Here is a 21,418-nt window from a genome sequence, read left to right as displayed (position 1 = left end):
TCTTCCTTTTGTTCCCAAATAAGTAATTTTCCACCCCAATAATCAGAAGACTTGTTTACCCTGTAATCGTCTCTCACCTGATCAGTTTGACCTCATCTTCAGCTTCCTTAATTTCCACATTGACTCTTATCAACTTGTGTATTTTCCTAACTAAATGAAAGAGTCTGAACAGACAGGTTAGGATTTGTAAGGCAATTGGACAGTTTTGTTTTTAACTACTGGAAATATGAACTCTGTAAAAAACGTTCATAAAAATCTGATGTCTCTTCTTAAATCACCGCCTCAGTTCTAGAGGATGTCAACTTTCTGTATTTTCCAATCTGGCGTTCTTTGTCTGCCAGGAAACCTGGCAGTATACCACCAAGGAAAGCTTTCTGGAGATTTGGCCCTTAGGGACGTGGTTTAGTGGTGGGCTTCGTAGTTTAGGTTTATGGTTGGACTCAATGATCTTAAAGGTCTTTTCCAACCTAAATAATTCTATGATTTCAGTTTATTTCACTTATATTCAGTCCATCAACATTCTTTTTTCAGTTCTGCATATGAATAGTTCCTGCTATAACTAATGGAAGATTCTTTCTGTCTATAATATTTTTTCTCCTACACACCTTTTCTATGATCTCTGTCACATGTCTTGACACAGAATATCAAATTCTGTAATACTCTTATACTTAGAAATGTTGTACGCTATTTTCTGAGATGGTAATTAACTGCAATATAGACACATAAGTTACTATCATGCATTCCATAATTAAGACAAAGGCATTTTCCTTTTGAATTGAAGGAACCTTTGTTAGAAAGCATTACTAGAGTTGGTGGTAGCCAACAGGTTTTTAAGGCTTTAATGATAACTAAACATAGTTGATAAACCTGAAATTTATTTCCCAAATTTTATATCCCCATAAATATTTTTTTCATAATATCATATTTTAATAGAAAAGTCTGTATTTTTTATTTTATTACTCCTTTTCTACTTTTTTTGTGGTTTGAAAATATTTGGTTTGGCTATATTAACCAAATATACCCTACAGTTTGTTTATCTGACTCAAATTGAAACATGTATTAAATCTGGCAGTATTTTCTTGATTTTGAGTTTATTTCCACATTCTCTCTCATTTTCTCTCTCTTTCCTTTTTTTTTTTTTTTTGTGTTAAATTATTTCAATTCCAGTTTTTTGAAGTTTGGAAACTTTTAGATAAGTTCTACAGCTGATGTACTTTTCTGCCCTGTCATTTTTAATTTGGTTTGCTAGTGAATGAAACAGAGCAATGGCTCTGTCATTGTATTGCTAACACTGTTCTGAGTAAGAACGACTATTGTATTAAGTAAGATAAATATACTATGAGGCAATATGCTGCAACAGAGAAAAAACATTTTCCTTCTTTTTCCTACTTTTGCAGTGATAAGGAAACACCTGCTGTTCCTTATTTAAGATCCAGAAATGCAAACTGAGTTAATCCTTCGAGTATATTTTTTTTTCCTTTTGATATTGTTCTGCCTCCTGTGCTGAGCTATGAAAACAGTTCTTAGCTACCCTGTTAAAAGAGAGGTGCAATATAATCACAAAATCACCATTAGCCTCCTGAGTGTCCTTCATGTCTTTCTGAAACTATCCTCCGCTTCCCCCTGGATTGTTTTCACATTAGGTTATGAAGATTGTTTTTATGTCTTTTGGGGTTAGGTTTAGAGAAATCTTTGCCCACGCTGCAAAGCCTGCAAATTCTTTTGGGCCACTACCACATCTTAGGCACTGTGATCTGCTACACAGAGTTTGCAGGCAAGGAACAAAAGCTAATCAAAAGATGCTTTCTGACAAGTAGGAAAAAGTTATTATTTTAAGTCCAGCTTCACATTTGACTGTTTTAGCCTAAGAAAACCACAGAGACAGCTACACACTCATGTGCAGGGTGTTGCTCTAAAACAAAGGTAGCCTTTACTGAGAATAGTTTGGATATAATGGGAGGACCAGACTAGCTAGAACTCTTTTGCAGTTTGATGAGATTCCTCTGTGCCCAGCCTTGGCACGTGATTTTTCAGCAACAGTATGCCAACTGTGTCATTATTCCCAATGTTTTTCCAGCCCAGTGATATGTCTTTGAGGACTTTTGCTTAAGTTTTTAAGCGAAAGTGTTAAATGAGATGGTTTTATGGTGCAAATAATAATAGCAGATAAAAATACCTTGGAAGGAGAAATACGTTTTTAGTGTGAAATTATCCACAAAAATCTCAGCGTTGAAAGACTAAGTGCTCTCAGGTTTTGCTGGAAAAGAGGAGAGAACTCTTCCAAACTCATCCAAACTTTCAGCAGGGCAATCCTTGTTCTTCTGGAGTTAGGGAGCTCTCTGCTGATGAACGGGAGAAGGAGAGCAGTGAGAGAATGGCTGCCCCGGCAGTGGTAAATCTTGGCTGTGGACAGCAGGACGTGCAAGTGGAGCTTGTCTGGTGGCTAGGCAGATTCTAGCTGTTGCTAAGATAGCGTCTTCTCTCTGAATGGCTTTTCACAAGGCTTTTCTGAGGGTGAGGAGAGGTTATGCCTGCTGTTTAGAAAAGATTAAGTAATATTTGGCAGTGAGGAGATACCATGCTTTCAGCAGTTTCAAGCACTTACGCTGAGTGCTGCCCTGACTTCAGACCTTTGGTTCTCCTAAGTCAGGAGCCATCAGTCTACCTCACAGGTGTCAGAGAGAGCACAGGTGCAGATTTCAAATGCATTAATAGAAAGTGACCCTTTCATTGTAGTTGCTGTACCTTACAGAGAAAAGATACCGTTTGTGGCATTCAGTTTTCTCATTGTTTCTAGTGAGATGTAGAGAACTCTGAATGTTTCCCTGGGCATACAAATGCTAATGAGTAACTACAGGATCAGCTCTGAGCCTCCTAATCTTCCTCTGCGAGGTAGATCATATACATCTTTTGATCCACAGACATACGTGGATCAATGACATCCTGATGTTTTGAGTGACGGGATATCCTGGATGTTGCAAAGACCTTCCTGCAGTGCTACGTTCTAATTTGGAAAAGAAAAATAGAGCCCAGCAGACTACCCGGGAAAGACTGCTGGCTACTGTCATATGCAATATGTTTCCTTTAGTCTTTAGTGATATCAAGCTGATTTCCAGTCCTTTTTCTACCTATATTTCTTGATTAACACAACATAACAAAGAAACAAACAAAAAGGACAGACCCGGTGGTGGGTAATAAACATTTTTTTTGCTATTTTGAAGTTTTCCATTCTGTATGTGAAGAAACAAAAGCTGTTCAATATTCTTTTCAGCAGTTAGAGGAAGCTCTGATCGACCAATTTACCATTTCATCCTAGTTAAGAAAATATAATGCAAAAACACATATATTTTTAGAGAATATTCCTCTCTCTTTCTTTCTTTCTCTCTATATACACAGATATTTTTATACGTACTTTACTCTCGTCAAAATAAACCCAGTGTATGTGGTAGGGAACTCTAGAACTGAGTCACCAATATTCATTATTTTCATCTAACATCTATAATTAAACTTATTTGAGATTCTATTTCTGTGATTATACAGAATTGGTATAAGCACATTTAATACCACCAAATGTTTCAGGCATTAAGACGAACAAACCTTCTGCTACACTGAGCAATTTTATCCTCTGCAGTTCACTATTTGTTTGTGCTTTGCAGCTAATAACTTCTGTTGTTAAAATTAGAAGTTGTGTTCTTTCCATTAATATCTGTCAGCTACACACCCTCTACATCAAATGAATTTTTTTACTTATTCCTGTTGTGTGGTGATATAAGGTAAATCTTTCTAATTTAAGTTGTAGCTTAGAGGGTCTATTGACCTTCTGCTGCTAATGCCAACCCCCGGCCATAACCTGGGAACTGTGGCTGGTCTGAAGTCCTCCTCCTCCCCTCAGTCACCTCTATGTCATCTGATGTGAAAGCCTAGGAATGGAGATGAGGTGGATTTGGTTTGTCTTGTGAGTGCATATATGTTTGCTTTGCTTTAAATCTTTCGTGTTTCACTCCTAATCTTAGCGGTGGACACATAAGACAAAGGCCCTGATTTCCTTATTTGTATTTACTGTTTTCAGCGATGCGTGGTCCTATCAGCTTTGGTGTAATTGCTTGTGGTGTGTAAATAAGCATATTTTTATTTGGCTGAAACGCTCTTCACTTTGTCACTGGAAGGGTTTCCCAGAGGTAAGTAGTGTAATGATCAGAGAATAAGTTCTAAGCACCAAGTAAAAAAACAACTCTGCAGCTGTATGTATTCTGGCCATTGTATGTACACCAGTCAATCCATCTTTTTCAGTCTCGGTACCAAAACTACCAATTCCATCATTAAATATTTATCTGTAAACCTTGAGATGAAGAAATGCATTGCACTGAAATTCTGCAAGTTCTTTATGAAATATATCTGTTACGATCAGGTTTTTTTCTACCCTTTCTATACACCCTGAAGGAAAACAGTTGCAAAAAGTGAAGTATCAAAATAGAAAGGTATTTTAATGTTAACTAATAACTCAGGATATTGCTTCAACTGAAGCTGGGAAAAATCAATCAAGTTGGGTCAACAAAAGTTTGGTCTTGAATATGTAGCTAAAAAAACCTTTGGGAAACCTGCTTTTACTCCAAAATGGCAGACGAAATGAAGTCATTCTTATGAAATCAAATTATTCACACAATGAAATAGTAAGAATTCTAGCTAGAATCAAAAAACAGCCCCTTTTTGGCTCCAGATAACTAAAAAAATCAGAACTGTAAAGCTCGGTTCAGGTCAGTCCCTCTGGAAACTCAGAGGTTTGGATTTGAGGCTCCATCCCTGAAATTGATTTTTTTTTTTTTTTAATGGAATTATAACTTAGTTTTAAAAATTTACAAGACATATGAGTACGATGCAACTTGAGTGCTGAAGTACATAGTGAAAGTCATTTAATTGCGGAGGATGGATAGCTATGGGTGGGCTAATGGATGGAGTTAATGGACGAGGTCAACTCTCTTTAAAGTTGTTTCTTTTATTTTAACAGTCAGTGGAAATCTGGCTAGTGTAAGAGTCATCTAGCTGGACTCTGTCTAGCTTCTGCTGGACTCTGAGGTGTTTCTTTGTGGCCAGGCAGTAATGGAATACTTGAAATTTTCTTCAACTTCTGTACTGGAGTGCTGGCACTTAAATGTACTCACTGTATGTGCCGCTAATTTAACTAAGCACTGCCTTTTTCCGAAATGAAAGGCAGCTTTTCCAGTTTCAGTCCCTGTTCTACCCTCAGCTGCTACTGGGCAACCTTACCTCCTGCAGTTGGATCCCACTGCTGTAAAACCATGGCCCGGGCTGCAGCTCTGGAAATGCCGCTGTGCAGCGGGAGCGGGCAGGGTGAGGGTGCCCTGTCCCAAGCCAGGCGAGCAGAGCACAGCAGTGACAATAAGCGGGGTCAGCCAAGAGCCCAGAGGGTCGTTGAGGTGCATGGCCAGGCACAGATGTACCTGCAATCTAGCTGTGGTGAGGACTGAGCTGACGTGCAGCTTGGAAGAGCCATGAGGAGCCTTGTGGGGACCTGCCATGGCTTTGCTGAGCTGCACTTCATGGCTGTTTCTCGTTTCATAGAGGCCTGATCCAGGCCTGAGCTGCAATGGGGCTCCTGAGGCCATGGGCAGCATGGTGGTGGTGGGGAGGGGAAGATGGTCATGGCCAGCAAGGCCAGTTAGTGCTCTCGGAGCACTGAGAGATATAGGTTGTTTTTCACATTGATATTTGTAAGTTTTTTGATGAAGAAGAGCCATGAGATACAAATGCCTGGACATCTTCAGAAATGTTCTTCAAATGCTTTTGAAACTTGTTGGCATGATTTTGATACTATTTTCAAATCCCAAAGGATGAACCAGACCTGGACGGCCACATTTATAACCCACAGGTCTGCTTGCTTCTTTTGAAAGGTTTTTCCTGGGGGAACATCACTGCTATCAAACTGATGAGCTTTAATCTTACAATGGCAAATGAAAAACAAGCCTACAGCTCTGCACTTCAGGCACACTTCTGCTGCAAGTTAGAACTAGCATCATTCATTTGATGCCCATGGGGTTGGTTAGATTTAAAAACACTAAATGGGAGGCAACCCCAATTGAAATGTGAATCTTTCTGACCCTTCAGTGTCCTTATTTGCCCCCAGTAGTTCATTTGTAGTTGTGGTTAAAAATAGAAGAGAGAATTCTTCCAGATCCAATTTTGGAGACAGACTCCTCATCTCTTGGGATCTGAATTTAGAAGAAAAAAAAAGGAGAACAGCTCATACTTTCTCTAGGTATTCACATGGCTCCCTAACCACCCGTTAACTTAGCACCAAGACTCATTTTCTGAAACCTGCAAGAACTGTGTTCTAGGAGCCACTGCCCAAAGGAGCCTACAGGGAAGAGGTTTCTTAGCTTCCCCCTAGCCTGTTTGGCATTCTAGAGGCCTCCACATGGATAAGATTGACTGATGCCTCACAGAGCATTTTGTTGGTAACTTCATTTAAAAAATTTTCCTTCACCTGGGGATCACTCTGGTAAATTTTATTGTAGGAGAAAACAGTTTGGTCTGCTGAAATTTGACATTTTATTCCCATAGCAACTTCCGTCAGAGAGCCTTCCAGTTCAGTTATTAATGAGGTTATTCTCCTAGTAACTCAGAGGGAGGTGAATATTCCCACTTTCTAGCTGAAAAAGATGCTTCATAGTCTATTATGTGTTTCCCGATCTCACAGGGAGGTCTATTACAGTTAAAGTGGAATTTAGACTTTCTGTATTTTAGCAATACATTTTCTCAAGGAGTATCTTTTCTGTTGGACATACCTGTCAACCTGTTTTTCCTTGCAATAGATTTCAGAGATTCTTTTTGTCAGCTCATTCATAAGTAAGCAACACGGTCAATCAGAAACTCTCTTTTCTCAACAAAAGTGAGCTATGTTTTATCACTTATGAAAGGTGTTAAAGACATTTTACATTTGGGCAGGTCCTGCAACTTTTCTCCTTAGTTTCAATGTCAAGTTTACCCTTGGAAAAAGCTATGAACAGCATGGAGACTCACAAAGGCTTCCCTGCTATTCGCTGGCTGTGATAAGGTCTAGTACAGCAGTTCAATTGTTCCTTGACGACTTTTGATGTTTCCAGTGTTGCTGCTAAGTTAATAGCTTTTCTGAACCAAATCTCTGTCCTGTTGCAAAACAAAACTGTTTTCATAGCAACAAAAAGGGATCTTTAATTAAAACTTTCACTGATCTTAAAAAAAAATAAAATAAATTCGCTGACTTGTGAGTTACAACAGTAAAATTTTATAAATTACTGCTTTATAATAGGATACAAGGATGAGTGATTAAGATGATATCAGAAGTTCCAATTACTTTCCACTAAAACAACTTAGTCTATGCAAAAGAAACCTTTTTACTAGAAAATATGTTACCTGAATGCTATATGCTAACAGAATGTAGATACAGCTAAATCAGTTGCAAAGACCATCTGTTACGGTAAAGTAACCTATGGTTGTGCAGAAGATTTGACACTGCCTAAATAAATCGTAATCATTTTTGTGGGGCAATGAGGTCAGGGCTATGGACTTAAGTCAGTTGCGTTATTATCCAATGCACCAAACCTAGTAATAACCTAGTAATTGCAGTTCTTCATGTCACATAGCTTCAGTCCCTGCCTAACCGGAGAGAGAATTGTGTGTTTTCATGGGGCCAGTCACAATGAATCCTGTGCACAAGAAGTGAACATCTCTACAACACTAATGTGTAACTGTTTCCAACTACCACCAAACCCTTTCTGGCCTTTAGGCTTGTGTGGCTACCCAGGATCTGGCCACTGACAGACACCAATGACAGCAATTTAGCAAAGGTGAGAATTCTTATAACATTTCAGTCCATCCAGAGGAACACCTGACTTCTGATGATATTTTTCATAGCACTGAGTCATACACCAATATGTAAAATCCCTGATGAGTGGTTACAGGCTTTTCACAACAACCTGTGGCTATTTGCTACTTGCTGAAAAATAGTTGTAGATTTAGCAGTGTGAATTCCTTTCACTTTTCTGCTAAACCTAAAAGTGAAAGCCCCCGTGTTTGAGGTCCAGTTATCTTTTTAGCTTAATGTATGGGTGATTAACCAGTCACCATAACAGAATACTAATGAGATGCTGAGAAGGGCTGCTTTAAAATAATGTTGCTGAAGGATTACACCAAACTGACTCACACAAATCAAGACCATCTATGCTGATGGCCCATCATGAGCACTCAAGTTCTTGCTGTCAGTCTATGGTACCACAGTACTATTTGCAGACTGATCAGATCAGTGCCTACCACCATGGGCATGGAAGTAAATTTAGAAGAATGTCTTGTCTGTGGTTCCCCTGCAAGGCATCAGCTCTGCACTGTTCTCTCTTCTTAGTCACAGTCTGGGTCTCTTCCCCACTTTGAGTTTACTCTATATTGTAGTCCTACCCCTTTCTGAACTTGGTGATGCCTTTTGGTTTAGATAATATCCCGGGGCAGGAATTATTATAAATTGCTTTGCCTTTTTGCAGTATTAGCCTCCATTCATGCTTGCCACTGTTGTATTTTGTCTCTTTTTCCTTTTAAGCTGTCTCAGCTGCTCCTATTTTAAATCTTAGTTACCTGTCAAGGGAGCTTCACCTTGGATATTCCCTGTAACGTTAGTCATCATCAAGATTTCTGAAGACCTTGCATTATCCCCAAAAAGACAAGTAAAACATATCATCCTCTGTGCTAATTTTTGCAACTCACATCATCAATGGTGATGCTAAATAGACAGTCATTCTTTCCTGTTTTATACTGCACCCATGCCCATGAGGATATGCTATCAACTTGGGCTTGATCCCTACTTGATTGTCCAGCTGACTTTTTGCAATGACAAAACACATTTCATGTTCCTTGTATTTTCTGCCTGGGCCTGCCAGCACTATTTCACCTTTTTTTGTTTATTAATAAGGAACAATTTAAAATTCATTAGTTTAAATTATTAACTTTGCCTTCAAATAATAGCAGTTGTACTTTAGATTATATTAGCTTAAATCTTTCTGGCATAGGATGTTTATTATTATTCCTACTTATTTTCAGAAGGCTAATTAATTGGTTGCCTTCCTGGGATTGCCGTCTAAGTCAAAGGACCTGCTTAGCAGATCGTTTTAAATTTGTCTTCACCTTCATCGCCTGTGCTCACTTACCCACGAGGAGAAAATGCAAATATTAGAGTCAGTATATTTTAATGGGAGAGAGTCAGTTTGATCTCTACTTTGATATAAAACAATTTCTGTAAAAGTAAAATACATGTACTCTTCACTAAAAAGCACTGTAACTCCCCTATGAAGGTGACTATCTCATTCTAGTGCCCTTGAAACCAGAATTCTAATAAAACTAGCCTTGTAGCTTATCATAAGGTGTCACGACTAGCTTAATCCAATCTAAATGTCCATACTGCCACCAAAAGGGATGCTCCTGCTTTCCTCCCTGTTCTTGCTGCCTGCAATGTGCCAGGGATGGTGTACATGTGATTGCCTCATTTTCTTGTCAGGTTTTCAAAGAGCAAGTCTTTTACCTCAGTGATCAGGTACTCTTGTCATTGCATCGCATGTCAAGGATTATAAAGAAGGGCTAAAACACAGTGTTGGTGAGGTGCTCTTAGAGAGAAGTCTGGTTTGTGGGTAAGCTCTAAAGCATGTAAGTTATGCTCCTGATGTTGGGAAATATCAGTATTTTCTATTTCCTCTCATTATTAGGCTGCCTGAAAATAGAAATCTTTCAGGTGAAAAGCTAAAAGCAAAATAAAATGTAATATTTCTTGAAACATTCTGATTTCTGAAAAAAAACCTAGTCAGAAATGCACACACAGTCCACATGGACAGATAGACAACAATAACAGCAAACCAAAAATCATCATGAATCAATACTGAGAAATTTTTCATTTCTGCTGAGATCAGTGAAAACCTTTTGATTATGTAATTCTTTCACTTCCTTCTTCAGTGGAAAAGAGGTAAAATGGAAAGCAAACAGACAAGAAAGACCCCAAATCTAGATCATTTTCTGTTTGCTTTCACTGGAGTTGAAATCAAATTCTTAATGAAAATCTTTCATATTGCTTTGTATCCTTCAGATTGTCGTTATTTATTTAAAACAATAATTTTTTTTTTCCTCTCATCTCTTCCTATATTTTCTTTAGCAAAAACTTGCTTTTCAATTGCTCTCTTTTTTCGGGTCCCTCAGAGTATCTCTGTATGCCTCTGAAGCAGAGTAACCTGTCTGAAGATCACAGAGGCAGCACACCAAACTCCCCCATTATGAAATGTTATGGTTAAATTTTGGGCTAGTTTTAAAGAGGCATAGAGCCAAGAAAATTGACTTTATTTTTTAATCTAATGCTCACAAGATAGACTGCGTATACACAGTCACGAGAGCTGTTCTGATCAGTACAATTAACCTGTGCCAGTAAACACCTATTCATGCTCAGTCCTTCAGAAAGGAATAGCTAATTTCATCAAATCAATCTTAAAATTCTCGTGGAGCAAAGCAACAGCCAAACATTCCTACACCTTCCACAGAGCAATAAACTTTTTTTTTTTCCCCAGCATAACAATCAGTTAGGTCAGTCCCTGGAGCTTCTGGTGAAGCCCTTACTAAGACTACCACAGGGCAACATTTCAGTAGACTTCTGGCAAAAATGAATGACAGCGTTCTTAGATCAAAAATCCTACTGCAGTTTACAGCTAACTTTTTGTGTTTGGACTTTTTGTGCTAACTCTAATGGCTTGTTGACAAGTCTCTGCTACCTGTGAATCCCTCCCAGTGGCTCACAAAGACGACATCCACATCCCTCAAAGGGTTAGGATGACTTTCCTTAGTTTTGTTTTGGTGATGTGTGTCTAATTTCTCAGAAGAGGTCTTGAGATTGTAGGGTGAAACTCGGTAGTTTCAGTTTAAACTTCTCTCAAAGAAAAGCTGGAACGATTTGCAGCTTGTTCTACTTGCCCAAAGAGCAAACTTTGCTTTACAGTTTTCAGGTAGCTGCTTGATATATTTTACAGACTAGATGTATTTAATGGCAGTGTGATTTTATTTTGCCTTATTAGAGGTGTAAACAGCTCTGGAGCAAAGTTTTCAATTAATCCTGGGTTCAAACAGATTCTTGCTTACCAAGGAATCGCAGTTTCCTTGTGAATGCAAAATCGTACCTTCATTTCTTCTACAGCTTTTACAGAATAGTATTAGAAACTGAATTATCTTCTTTTAAAGAATTACAAGGGAAGCAAATTTTTGATAATCAATCCCAGCATCTTTTTCTTTTGCAACTTGATTGTTTTCAAACATTAGTTTTCTTTGGGATTCCAATTTTATTTCTGGTTGTGGCAACACACGCCTGTTTACCTAAGAGTGTAAATCATTAGCTGATTCACCAAATTCTTCACGTTTGTTTTTATAGGATTTTGGAAAATGCTAGACTATTGTAGTTCTTTCCAGTATTCATTTTAGCCACTGCATTCAGAAAATTCCCCAGCCATGTAGGAAAACTCCACACTTTTAACAATACAATATGAGGTCGATTTCACTGAATACAGTGTAGAACTTCATGGTGTTGACACCGCTTTTGATAAGCAAACTGTGCATTAGTTTGCTCATCAAATTCTGCAAATTTGATGTGTAGCTAAATTGCATGTGAAGTACTATCTTGTAAGAGGATTAACATAAGAAAGTAAGAATTGCTGTGATGCATCACAGCAGATGTTATCTACCCCACTCTTTTATCTATGGTATCAGATATTTATTGATAGAATCTAGAAATAAGAAAAGTATAAAATGGTACTTTTCCAGCACCATAGTACTGAGGTTTTCTCTCAATTTCTGGCAATCTAGAGAATAGGTTGCTTCCACTTCATCAGATCTGAAAGGTGACATAGATGGGACATAACAGGAAACTCTGCCAATCTGTTTTGATTTTTTTTTCCTTTAACAGAAAGTTTTTTATTTCAGTAAAAATTCATTGAACTTTGGAACAGACTTTTCCTCTGAATAACATTTTAATGGATAATTTAGCTTTTTGCCAAATCAAAAGGCCATTATTTTTTTTATATTAGGAAAACAAAGCTGGTTCTGAAAGTTTGGATGGAATTTAGGTTTATCTTTTCAAACTGATTTCATTTTGGGTCAGTTCAAAGCTAGACGACATTTCTTCAAAGGTATTGGATTCTGATACTCCTGTTCCCTTCTGTGGATCCAAATCTTGCGCCTGATTACATCTCCCATAATGCAACAAACCACCATCTCTGAGTGAACAAAGCGTGCACCACACGAGTGCTATGGGTACACCTACATAATGGGAGATATAGTCCAGCCGATGACCTCATCTTGTAGATGGACATAGTCATCATCACAAGGAAGTGCAGTGTAGTACTGAACTACTGTGAAAGAAACCACTTTGGATCAATCAAGAAGTCTGAAAAGAAAGTTTTTTGAGAATACAAAAATGTTTCACTTTGAGGAAACAAGTATGTATTTCCTTTTGTAAGGCAGACATTATTCTGAACTTCTGGAGTTGCAGCAAGGTGGAAGATGATGATTGTTGTAATCTGCGTGTGATATTTTAAAATGGAAAAAATGGTATCAGTTCAAAATAAAATACTTTAGTTTGATTCATAAAGTAGGAAAATTACATTTTCAAATCAATAGTCATAATTATTTTGCTCCATTAAGAGCCATAAATATTTTTTTTTGTGAGTATAAACTAATGTTCAAGTATCAGAACTTCCCAAGAGACAGGAATTACATTTTCCATACATTCAGTCTGCAAACATGATCAGACTGAAATGCATTTTAAAGTTCAATGCAAAATCAGATTAATTTTAAATAAAACTTGTTTGACCTACAAAGATCTTCAATTCTTTCTAATTGCAAATAAACTTTGGATAATTACATTAAAAAAAAAGATATAATAATTAGAAGCAGTTTATTTTGAGACTAAAACACTCATTAAGCTTGAAGAATTGAGACATTGTAATTCAATTTAAATGAAAAGTCTCTAAATACAATGAGAGAAAACACCATGCTCCATCAGTAATGAGACAAAACCAGCCCTGAAAATGCTTTTTTCCTGTCCTTTAGTTATGTAACTCTTTCTAATTAGTAGGTTCCCAGATCAATTAATGTATAGGAATGTCCCATTCCATTCAGAAACCTAACAAAGCTATACAGATTTTGTATTCTTTGCTCACCTAAAAGATACGCCTGGCTTTATCATTCTGTCAACAAAAATTCATTTCATACTTAATTTGAACAGTATCTTTCTTCACTAGTGCACTTCCCATGAATAGAGCGTGATGGAATGTGACTCCTTACGACTACCCTAACCATTTTATGCCCCTTAATCTAATTTTTAAGCACTATTCATGTTTGTCCTGTCTATATCCATTCAAGCTGGTGACTCCATCATGATTACTGAATACGTATGACTATATCTACTTGGTTACTCATCTTACGTGTTTTGTGTGTAAGTACAGCAGCAATTTTAACAAGCTTTGATGGCTGCTGAGACCTACTGAGGTTCTGTCAGCACAGCCTCATGACTTTGTCTGAAAAAGCCTGGAGAATCTGAAAAGTAGACAGACATATAAAGAAGACTGCAGAACTAGTTTGAACTCCTAATAGCAGTGCTGTCCAATCAGTCTCAGGTCAAACCATACGCGCCAAGTCTAGAAGGAAAATCTGATTTAGTTATGACTCTGTTTTTCAGATTCACGCAGAAGCAGGAAGTATTAGAACACCCTGAAACAGACCTGCAACTTCTAAGACAGTGCTCAGACTTAAACAAAAACCTATTTTCTTGCCTGATGGCCACATCCCACTTCCTTGTTTCTGTTTTCTGTGGAAACAAAGTTATGTGTCTTAAAGTGCTCATTTTGTTACAAATATGGCTTTACTGCACACCTCCTAATGCCTCAGTAGTCACGTTCTGGTTTTGGCTACTGCCAGGCAGTCCAAATAAATCAGCGGAATCGGTTGGAGAAGGACAATATCTGGATTTAGCTCTGGATGCTTATCAAGTTCTTCCATTTTTTTTTTTTTTTAATGGAAAGGCCTGTCATTTCTTTTGTATGATGCAAAGCATTTGTATGCCTTTGCTTTGACAATATTAGATTGGATGTTTGCTCTTGCAGATAGAAAATTCTTTCAGGTAATGGTTATTGAGTGTATTTGGACTAATCACATATATGTGCTATAATTATTCCTCAGCTGCAGTAAGAACAACAGATGTCAGCTCTATGTAGAATCCACCCAATATACATATTGCCTCTTGAGCTAGATGTAATTTACATGTATAATGCAGCAGAGGTGAATGCATATAGAAGACTTCATTGTGTTAACGTATTTCATTATATACATAATGATGGTTAGTTTGCACAAAATAAAAAGAATAATAGGCATTTCCACTAAAACTATCCAGTGTTTCTGCAGTATGGTTGTAAAACCCAATAGTCTGTGATGTACATATTTTCCCCAAAGTGTACTTTATCCTTAGGGAGCAGTGGAGCAAGAAGTATTTATTTTATCTTTCGCTAGAAAGTTTTATATCAAATGTTTGCTCTGTCAGTGTTCATGCCATTGGAAAGATGTGCCTGAGAAATGGTGTGGTTTGGAGTGGGAACCAGGTTCTGATCTCTGTGGCAAATTGATGGGTGAGACCGGAGCCAATCATCTGTAGATATCTGTACTTCCACAGTGGTGTACACTTTTCACACTTTGAAAATTGCTTTCAGTCTTTGTAGTGAGTTTATATAGCACTATTACCTGAACTGGCTGTCACTACTCTCCTTATTACTTGTGGATCTGAGCACTAAACTACCTCCTACACCTAATTTTATAGCTGCCTTAGAGATGTAATGATTCATGTTTCTACAGACAGGGGCAGAAGATACTGAAGCACTTGCCTAAGGTCGCATGAGAAGGCTGTGGCAGTAGAGAGACTCCTGTGTACAAGTTGGTCACAAACCACTGCACCATCCTTCTAGTTATTCCTGATAGGTTTTGAGTATACTAATAGATTTGATCAAGTATCTGTAATGGCGAGGACCACATTTTTTTACTTTTCCTGGCAAGCAGGGTGCAACCTCTCATTCAGCTTCTGAATCCCATTAGCATCATTCAAGCTTTTATTAGTTCAAGATCAAACTATTGGAAAATGCTCTACATGGGGCTACTTCCAAACCATGAAGATATTCAAAGTAAGGTATACTTACACTTGAAGTTATTAATAGAGACTTGAAGCTGTGAAATGGAATTCATTTAGGGCTTATTTGAGCATGACTAAATGGAGAGAAACAAAATACTTTATATGCATGTACAGATCACTGCTGAAATTAACAGGCATCTGTCAGTCTAATACCATATCATAAAACAGATGCCGTAAATGCTGATCTATTTTCTCCCTTAGTTAGCCAAATATCTGTTTTATGCCATAATTCTTCTCAATTGTGAATTAATGGTGACTTTTTCAGAGATGAAGGTGGCAGATAGGGGAGGGGAGATTATAATACTTCTTGATTTTTCCAAACTGATGAAATTCTATGAAACTGAAACTCCCTCATACTGTTGTTAAGGCTCATAGTTTCATTCCGTGGATTTGCCTGTATGAAAAATTAGCTGAAGACAATATAAACTAATTTTAATTTCTGAAAAAAGTCCATACTCTAAGACTCAAAGTCAGAGCTCATGTCTAAGATATCCAAAGTATGGCATGGTGGTAAAATGAAAGAAGTGCTCAAAAATTTGGAAAATATTTTTTTTTTCATTTTGAGTAAAGGCTAGCAAGAAAGCCATTTTCAAAAGAGTAATAGTCATACTACTGTTACTGAAGAAAGTGTCCTTCTGCCAGCCACACCATCATTTCAGCGGGGCTTTGTGCTAGAAAAACGCTATGAGCTACAACACCAGGCTCCACAAGTTAGACACGTCATGTGTTAGAGGACAAGAGTACAATACTTGTGATATCCTCATTGCACAGAGGAAATGGCAGTGTCCGACCTTGATGGTATTTTAAACATTGGAAATGCTGGAGGTGATGGTGAGCTGTAATTCTTCTCAGAATACGTGGTGGCCCTGTGGTGTTGAATGTTCACCAAAAGGGAGAAAAAGCACATACAAAACCTGAAAAAAAAAGTGTGATAAACAAAATAAGACAAAAATTCTGAGTGTGAGATTAAAAACGCCTGAGGAGAATGATTAGTGTAGCAATAAGGTGGCAGTGAACTTAGTTTGACTGTTCCCTGTTTATCAGGGCTGTGATGCTAACATGACTTCTACATGGCAGATTTGTTGTTGATGGGACTGTTGCTTAAAGCATCTTAGTTTTACTGCACTGAATTTGGTATTTGTCTCAACTGCAAAGGTATCCTTTTTATTACCCTTTCCTAACATCCCAAGAGAAGAACTTCTCCAGATTTTGAATCTACAGAGTTGTGAGTATGTTTGAATAATCAAAAGAGACCAAATTGTCTCAGCTTAGTGAATTAACCCTTTCCAGAACATTACAGTGGCTGCAAGCCTGTCTCATTTAAAATGCGTGCTCAGGTGTGTTTACATACCTCCACAGGCACTTAAAATTATCTTTATTTTCTCTCTCAGAAAATGTGTTGGAATTATTGTACTTTGATTTAAGACAAGGCTTATGGGACAGTAAACTATAGAAAGAAAATACTCTTTTTTCTTATTGAAGATCTGAAAGTGTAACATCCCACTTCTAATTTCTAACCCATTTCTAACCATGTTAATTGTAAAAATTGAGAGAATTTGATCAATTGTTGTGGCTATGTTTTTAACCACTTATTTGACTTGAAAAGCTGGGGGACTCGAGTCTTTTCAGTCTAGAAAAAAGAAGACTGAGGGGAGATCTTATCAATACTTATAAATACTTAAAGGGAGGGTGCCAGGGGGATGGGAACAGTCTTTTTTCAGTGGTGCCCAGTGATAGAACAAGAGGCGACAGGCACAAACTTGAATTTAGGAAGTTCCATCTAAACATGAGGAGGAACTTCTTTACTTTGAGGGTGGCAGAGCACTGGCACGATGTCCTGGTTCCAGCAGGGATGGGGTTAATTTCCCCAGGGAGCCGGCAGGGGAGGCAGGTATTCCATCCCACGTGACCCGTGCCGGGCTATAAGAGGCGCTAGCCGGGGGGGGGGGGGGGGGGGCAGTCGCCACTCGGGGACGGGCTGCGGCGCTGCGGGTCAGGTCGGTGCGCTGCGCTGCGGTACTGTAATCGCGTTCTTATACTCCTTTATCGGTGTTATTGTTTTTCTTTCTTCTTCCCTTTGGCTGTTCTGTTAAATTACAGTATAACCCACGAGTTTTGCCTTTTTCTGCCGATTTTTCCCACGGCTGTGGGAGTCGAGCGAGCGGCTGCGAGTGGTTCTTTGTCGGTGGCTGAGGCCAAACCACGACACACAGGCTGCCCAGAGAGGTGGTGGAGTCTCCCCCTCTGGAGACATTCAAAACCTGCCTGGACCCCGTCCTGTGCAACTTGCTGTAGGTGACCCTGCTCAGGCAGGGGGGTTGGACTAGATGATCTCCAGAGGTCCCTTCCAACCCTGACCATTCTGTGACTTACTATTAATCCGTCTTAAATTCTGTGGTATAGTGCCTCATTTAATAATTTCTTCCTGACAGAAGTCCAGTTTACAATCAAATACAATCAAAAAAATGTTGTTCTAGTCATTCAGAGCAATAAGCACCACCAAAGAAGGAAGAACAGAGAAAAAGAATAGAAATTATACGGACAATGAAAAGTGTCCTTCTCATAGCTAAAAGTAAGTTTTTACAAAACAAAAACAATTCATCAAACTGAATGCATTTCAAAACCAGACAGGTTTCAGGACAATAATGTAGTCAAGCCCTACTGAAGTGTGGCTTAACTTAAATTTGGATAATTACAGACTGTTTCAACAATTTTCCAGTTGTTTTCGGGAACTGCCCTCAGTTGAATGACTGCAGGGTAAAGAACAAACTCAAACTAAGCTTTCTTTAAGGAAATTGTTTGTTAAAAATTGGTAAACAGGAAACATCAGAATGTTTGAAAGCGAGGGAGTGACACAGACAACACCAGTATGCTGCAGGGAAAAATTGCTGAATTTTCCCTATCAAAGAAATAAATGAGATGATTACACATAGTTTTGAACGTTTTCAATGTGGTATTGAATTCCTACTTAAACGTCAGGATCAACTTAAAGATCTCAGTCATTCAACTCTCAAATCCTCCATTCAGGGGGATGCGCATGGGAGGGATGACCTTTGGGAACAAGATTTAAGTTGACGTTAAGTCTGTGTGGAAGGTGGTTTTGCTAAACTCACCGTCTGTCCATCACACCAGTATTGACCAGCAGGAACTACAAGACAGTACCCCACTGGTAAAATCCATGGGCAGAGACCCCAGGTGCAGGTCACTGTCGGACAATCTTGCTTCTCAAACATCTGGGTAACCCTAACTCTTTTGTGATTCAGCACAAAACTTGTCCAATTTCCAAGTAGCTTATAAATCCTTTGCAAGGTTATGCATTTTCATTTTAGTATCCAAATCCTAAAACCACGATATTCAGAATTACCATCTTTGTTTGCTAAAGACTAGAGTCTGCTGCTTTCAGCTCTGTCAGCTCTGGATTTGATTTGGTCTCCAGCAATTACCAGGAAGGTGGTTGCTATAGCTGCACTAATGAAAGGAGCAACCATGTTTCCTTGAAGACAATGTAAGCAAGCATAAATAAACAAATGCTTAAATATATTATAAGTGGCATTAATAGTGTAGAGGAGATATTACTAGAACAGGAGAAATAAGATTTTAGCCTTTTTCAGTGGCTATATATCAAACTTGCAACTTCCTACTGAGTGCTTAGCTTGAGCTGATATAACTTTGTTGACAGGTTTTTAAAATATTATTAGTTTTATAGGATTTTATTCTTCATCGTGATGTGAGTCACGTTTTTGTTGTGTTCGTTCATGTTACCACATTTTCCCAGTGGCAGTCTGTCTCCATAATTTTGCCGATTCCTTTTAGGCCAATAACAGGCGCATAGATGGAGGTACATGACCAAAGCCAGGAACATAAGAAAGTTTTAACTTCAAAAAATCCTGTTAAGTTGCACTGAACTTTGTCAGCTCTGGTTCACTGAGTTTAGCTGTAAGTGAGATTCTTTTCTGACAAGTGACTGTAAAAACTATCACGCGTTGTCATGTTCGTGTTTCGGTGGCTCCGTATCAATTTTGTTCAGGATGTTGTTGGATTTTTTTTAAAAAACCAGACCTACCAATGAACCAGAGATTTGAAGGTCATGCTGTGTTCAGTCTCATGCAACACCAACACTAACGACATTTCTGAGAAATTAAATCTCTCACTCCCCTTCACAGCGAACCACTTCGGTGTGGAGGGCAGACTGTGCTGTCAGATTTTCATGAAGCGGGAGTCAATCCATTCTACTGCCCAGCTAAAATGAAATCTCCCAACACAAACTTACGCTACATCTGTGAAACAGTCTTACACTATTAGCATTATGTATTGATTAAGGTGGCAAAGTTGGGAGGAGCTGATCCTGCTAGCTCATCATGGGACAAGCTTCCATCGCTGTAGCAGAATATGGGAATTATCCTGCAGAGTGGTACTGTAACAATACTATTCTTCTCTTACTACATATCTGTAAGATGACGGTATTACTTACCTGGATTATTCAGTACCCTTTTAATAGACCTTAATCTTTCTGAAAAATGCTGAGCAGTTTTTGCTAACGGCTGCATAATGCTAACTTAATGTCTTGTTACTTGTTTAAGACAGAAGTATCTTTTTGGAGATACTGCAGGCTGGAGGCATTGAGCCAAGATGAGTTGATGAATAAAATTAATGGAGCATATTTTAAAGCAAGCCTCCTCTTTGCTAGGTGTTAAATATGTTTGGTGTTTTAAGAGAAGGAGTAAATACCACAGGGTAAAATGACATTAGTTGGAAACGCTGTCATTTCTTTTCTTAACTGATTTCTGATTCTGATTTAGCATTCTACAAATCATTTTCCTTTTCTTCTCTCCTTTATTTTGCAGTTAACTTTGACCACTTTCAAATATTGCGGGCTATTGGGAAAGGGAGTTTTGGAAAGGTAAGAATCAATTTATTTTTAGCAGTTAAAAATCTAATAGAGAATTCCTTTGTGTATTTCTGAGTATTAGATTAAGATAAAGAAGCATAGGTTTTGTAGCCTTTTGCTTCTTAAAGACATCTGATCATCAGTATGAACTGACTCTGAACCTTCATTAAATTATTTCTATTAGAATACATTCCCTAAAATTAATTGAGTAAAAATGATTATAATTAAGTCCCCTCAATGGAGATTAGCAGAATTTAGAAATCAAAACAAAAAAGTAGGAGCAGACTACGTTTTTAAGCAGTCCACTAGAGTGATCTTGTTCTTAAATCTCTAGACTTATTTGTGTCTTTAAAATAATTGCAGTATTTTAAAGGCACTTTACATAGACTCAGTACACTTGGGACTGTATAAACTGATATACACTGTGATTATGATCATTGAGTAAATGTTTGTTCAATTCAACAGGCTTTTGCTGAAACAGAGAAGACTAATGGTTTGTTTACACATGAGTAGATGACCTTTCTTTCCTATAATAAAGACTATAACAAGGTTTTAAATTTTAATATGGGTAAATACAAGGCCATGCAGTCAGAGAAAATCATATTGTAAAAATATTAGAAACCATTACTCGCAGGAACGCATTTGAAGGTGAAATATAACTTCAGTAACTGATCAAGCAATAGCTATCTAGATCTTGATTTAAACGATTCTTGAGTAGATGCCAGCTGAGTGCTGGTGAGCTACTTCTGTAGTTATGCATCAAGCACACACACAGGATTTTGCTGGCTATTGGCCTTCCATGCAGAAAAATGACTTTCATTTTACAGAAGCCTGGAATACATCTCACAGAACAGCATGTTCCTTCATGACATGGTCCTTTTTTGGTTCAGTAGGTTCCAAGAGAAACTCTCTTTGAGGTCAATAGGAGAATGTGCTGCTAGTGCAAAATGGTATTCAAGAACCCCTTACAAATCAGGGCAGCTGGAGATCTATGATTGGATATTATCACAATACACTGATGGAATATCATGTCAAACTAAATAGAGGTTCAGGAGTGCAAGTTAGGTGCCGGATAAGCAGTTAAAGGTATATCCAAATCATGCCGGCCATCAAAGATCACCTGCAGCCCTCTTTTTTCAAAGCTTCCCTGTTCACAACTCTACTGTCTCTGCCCTTTCAAAGAGGCCCTCACCCTTCCACATCATGCAGGGAAATAAAACAAGCCTACGTGCTTTTTTAAGGCTTTTTGGTTGATATTTTATCCACTCTTCTCCATAGCATTCAGGAAA

The 21,418-nt window shown here is 38.1% G+C and overlaps 1 protein-coding gene across 2 annotated transcripts in view; it reads left to right on the top strand.

The window, feature by feature from the left end:
• The window catches only part of STK32B (serine/threonine kinase 32B), a gene marked incomplete at both ends in the record, with an annotated part of 173,845 nt that overhangs the window by 9,465 nt on the left and 142,962 nt on the right, over window positions 1–21,418 (top strand). For both annotated transcript variants that reach the window (XM_082482817.1, XM_082482818.1), the window contains one exon: window positions 20,086–20,141. In XM_082482817.1, coding sequence (XP_082338943.1) covers window positions 20,086–20,141 — 56 coding nt within the window. The remainder of the gene's footprint in view (window positions 1–20,085; window positions 20,142–21,418) is intronic.

This window comes from Vanellus vanellus (assembly GCF_965231255.1).
Source record: "Vanellus vanellus genome assembly, chromosome: 4".
Lineage (NCBI taxonomy): Eukaryota > Metazoa > Chordata > Aves > Charadriiformes > Charadriidae > Vanellus > Vanellus vanellus.
This window is presented reverse-complemented; position numbering and strand designations above follow the sequence as displayed.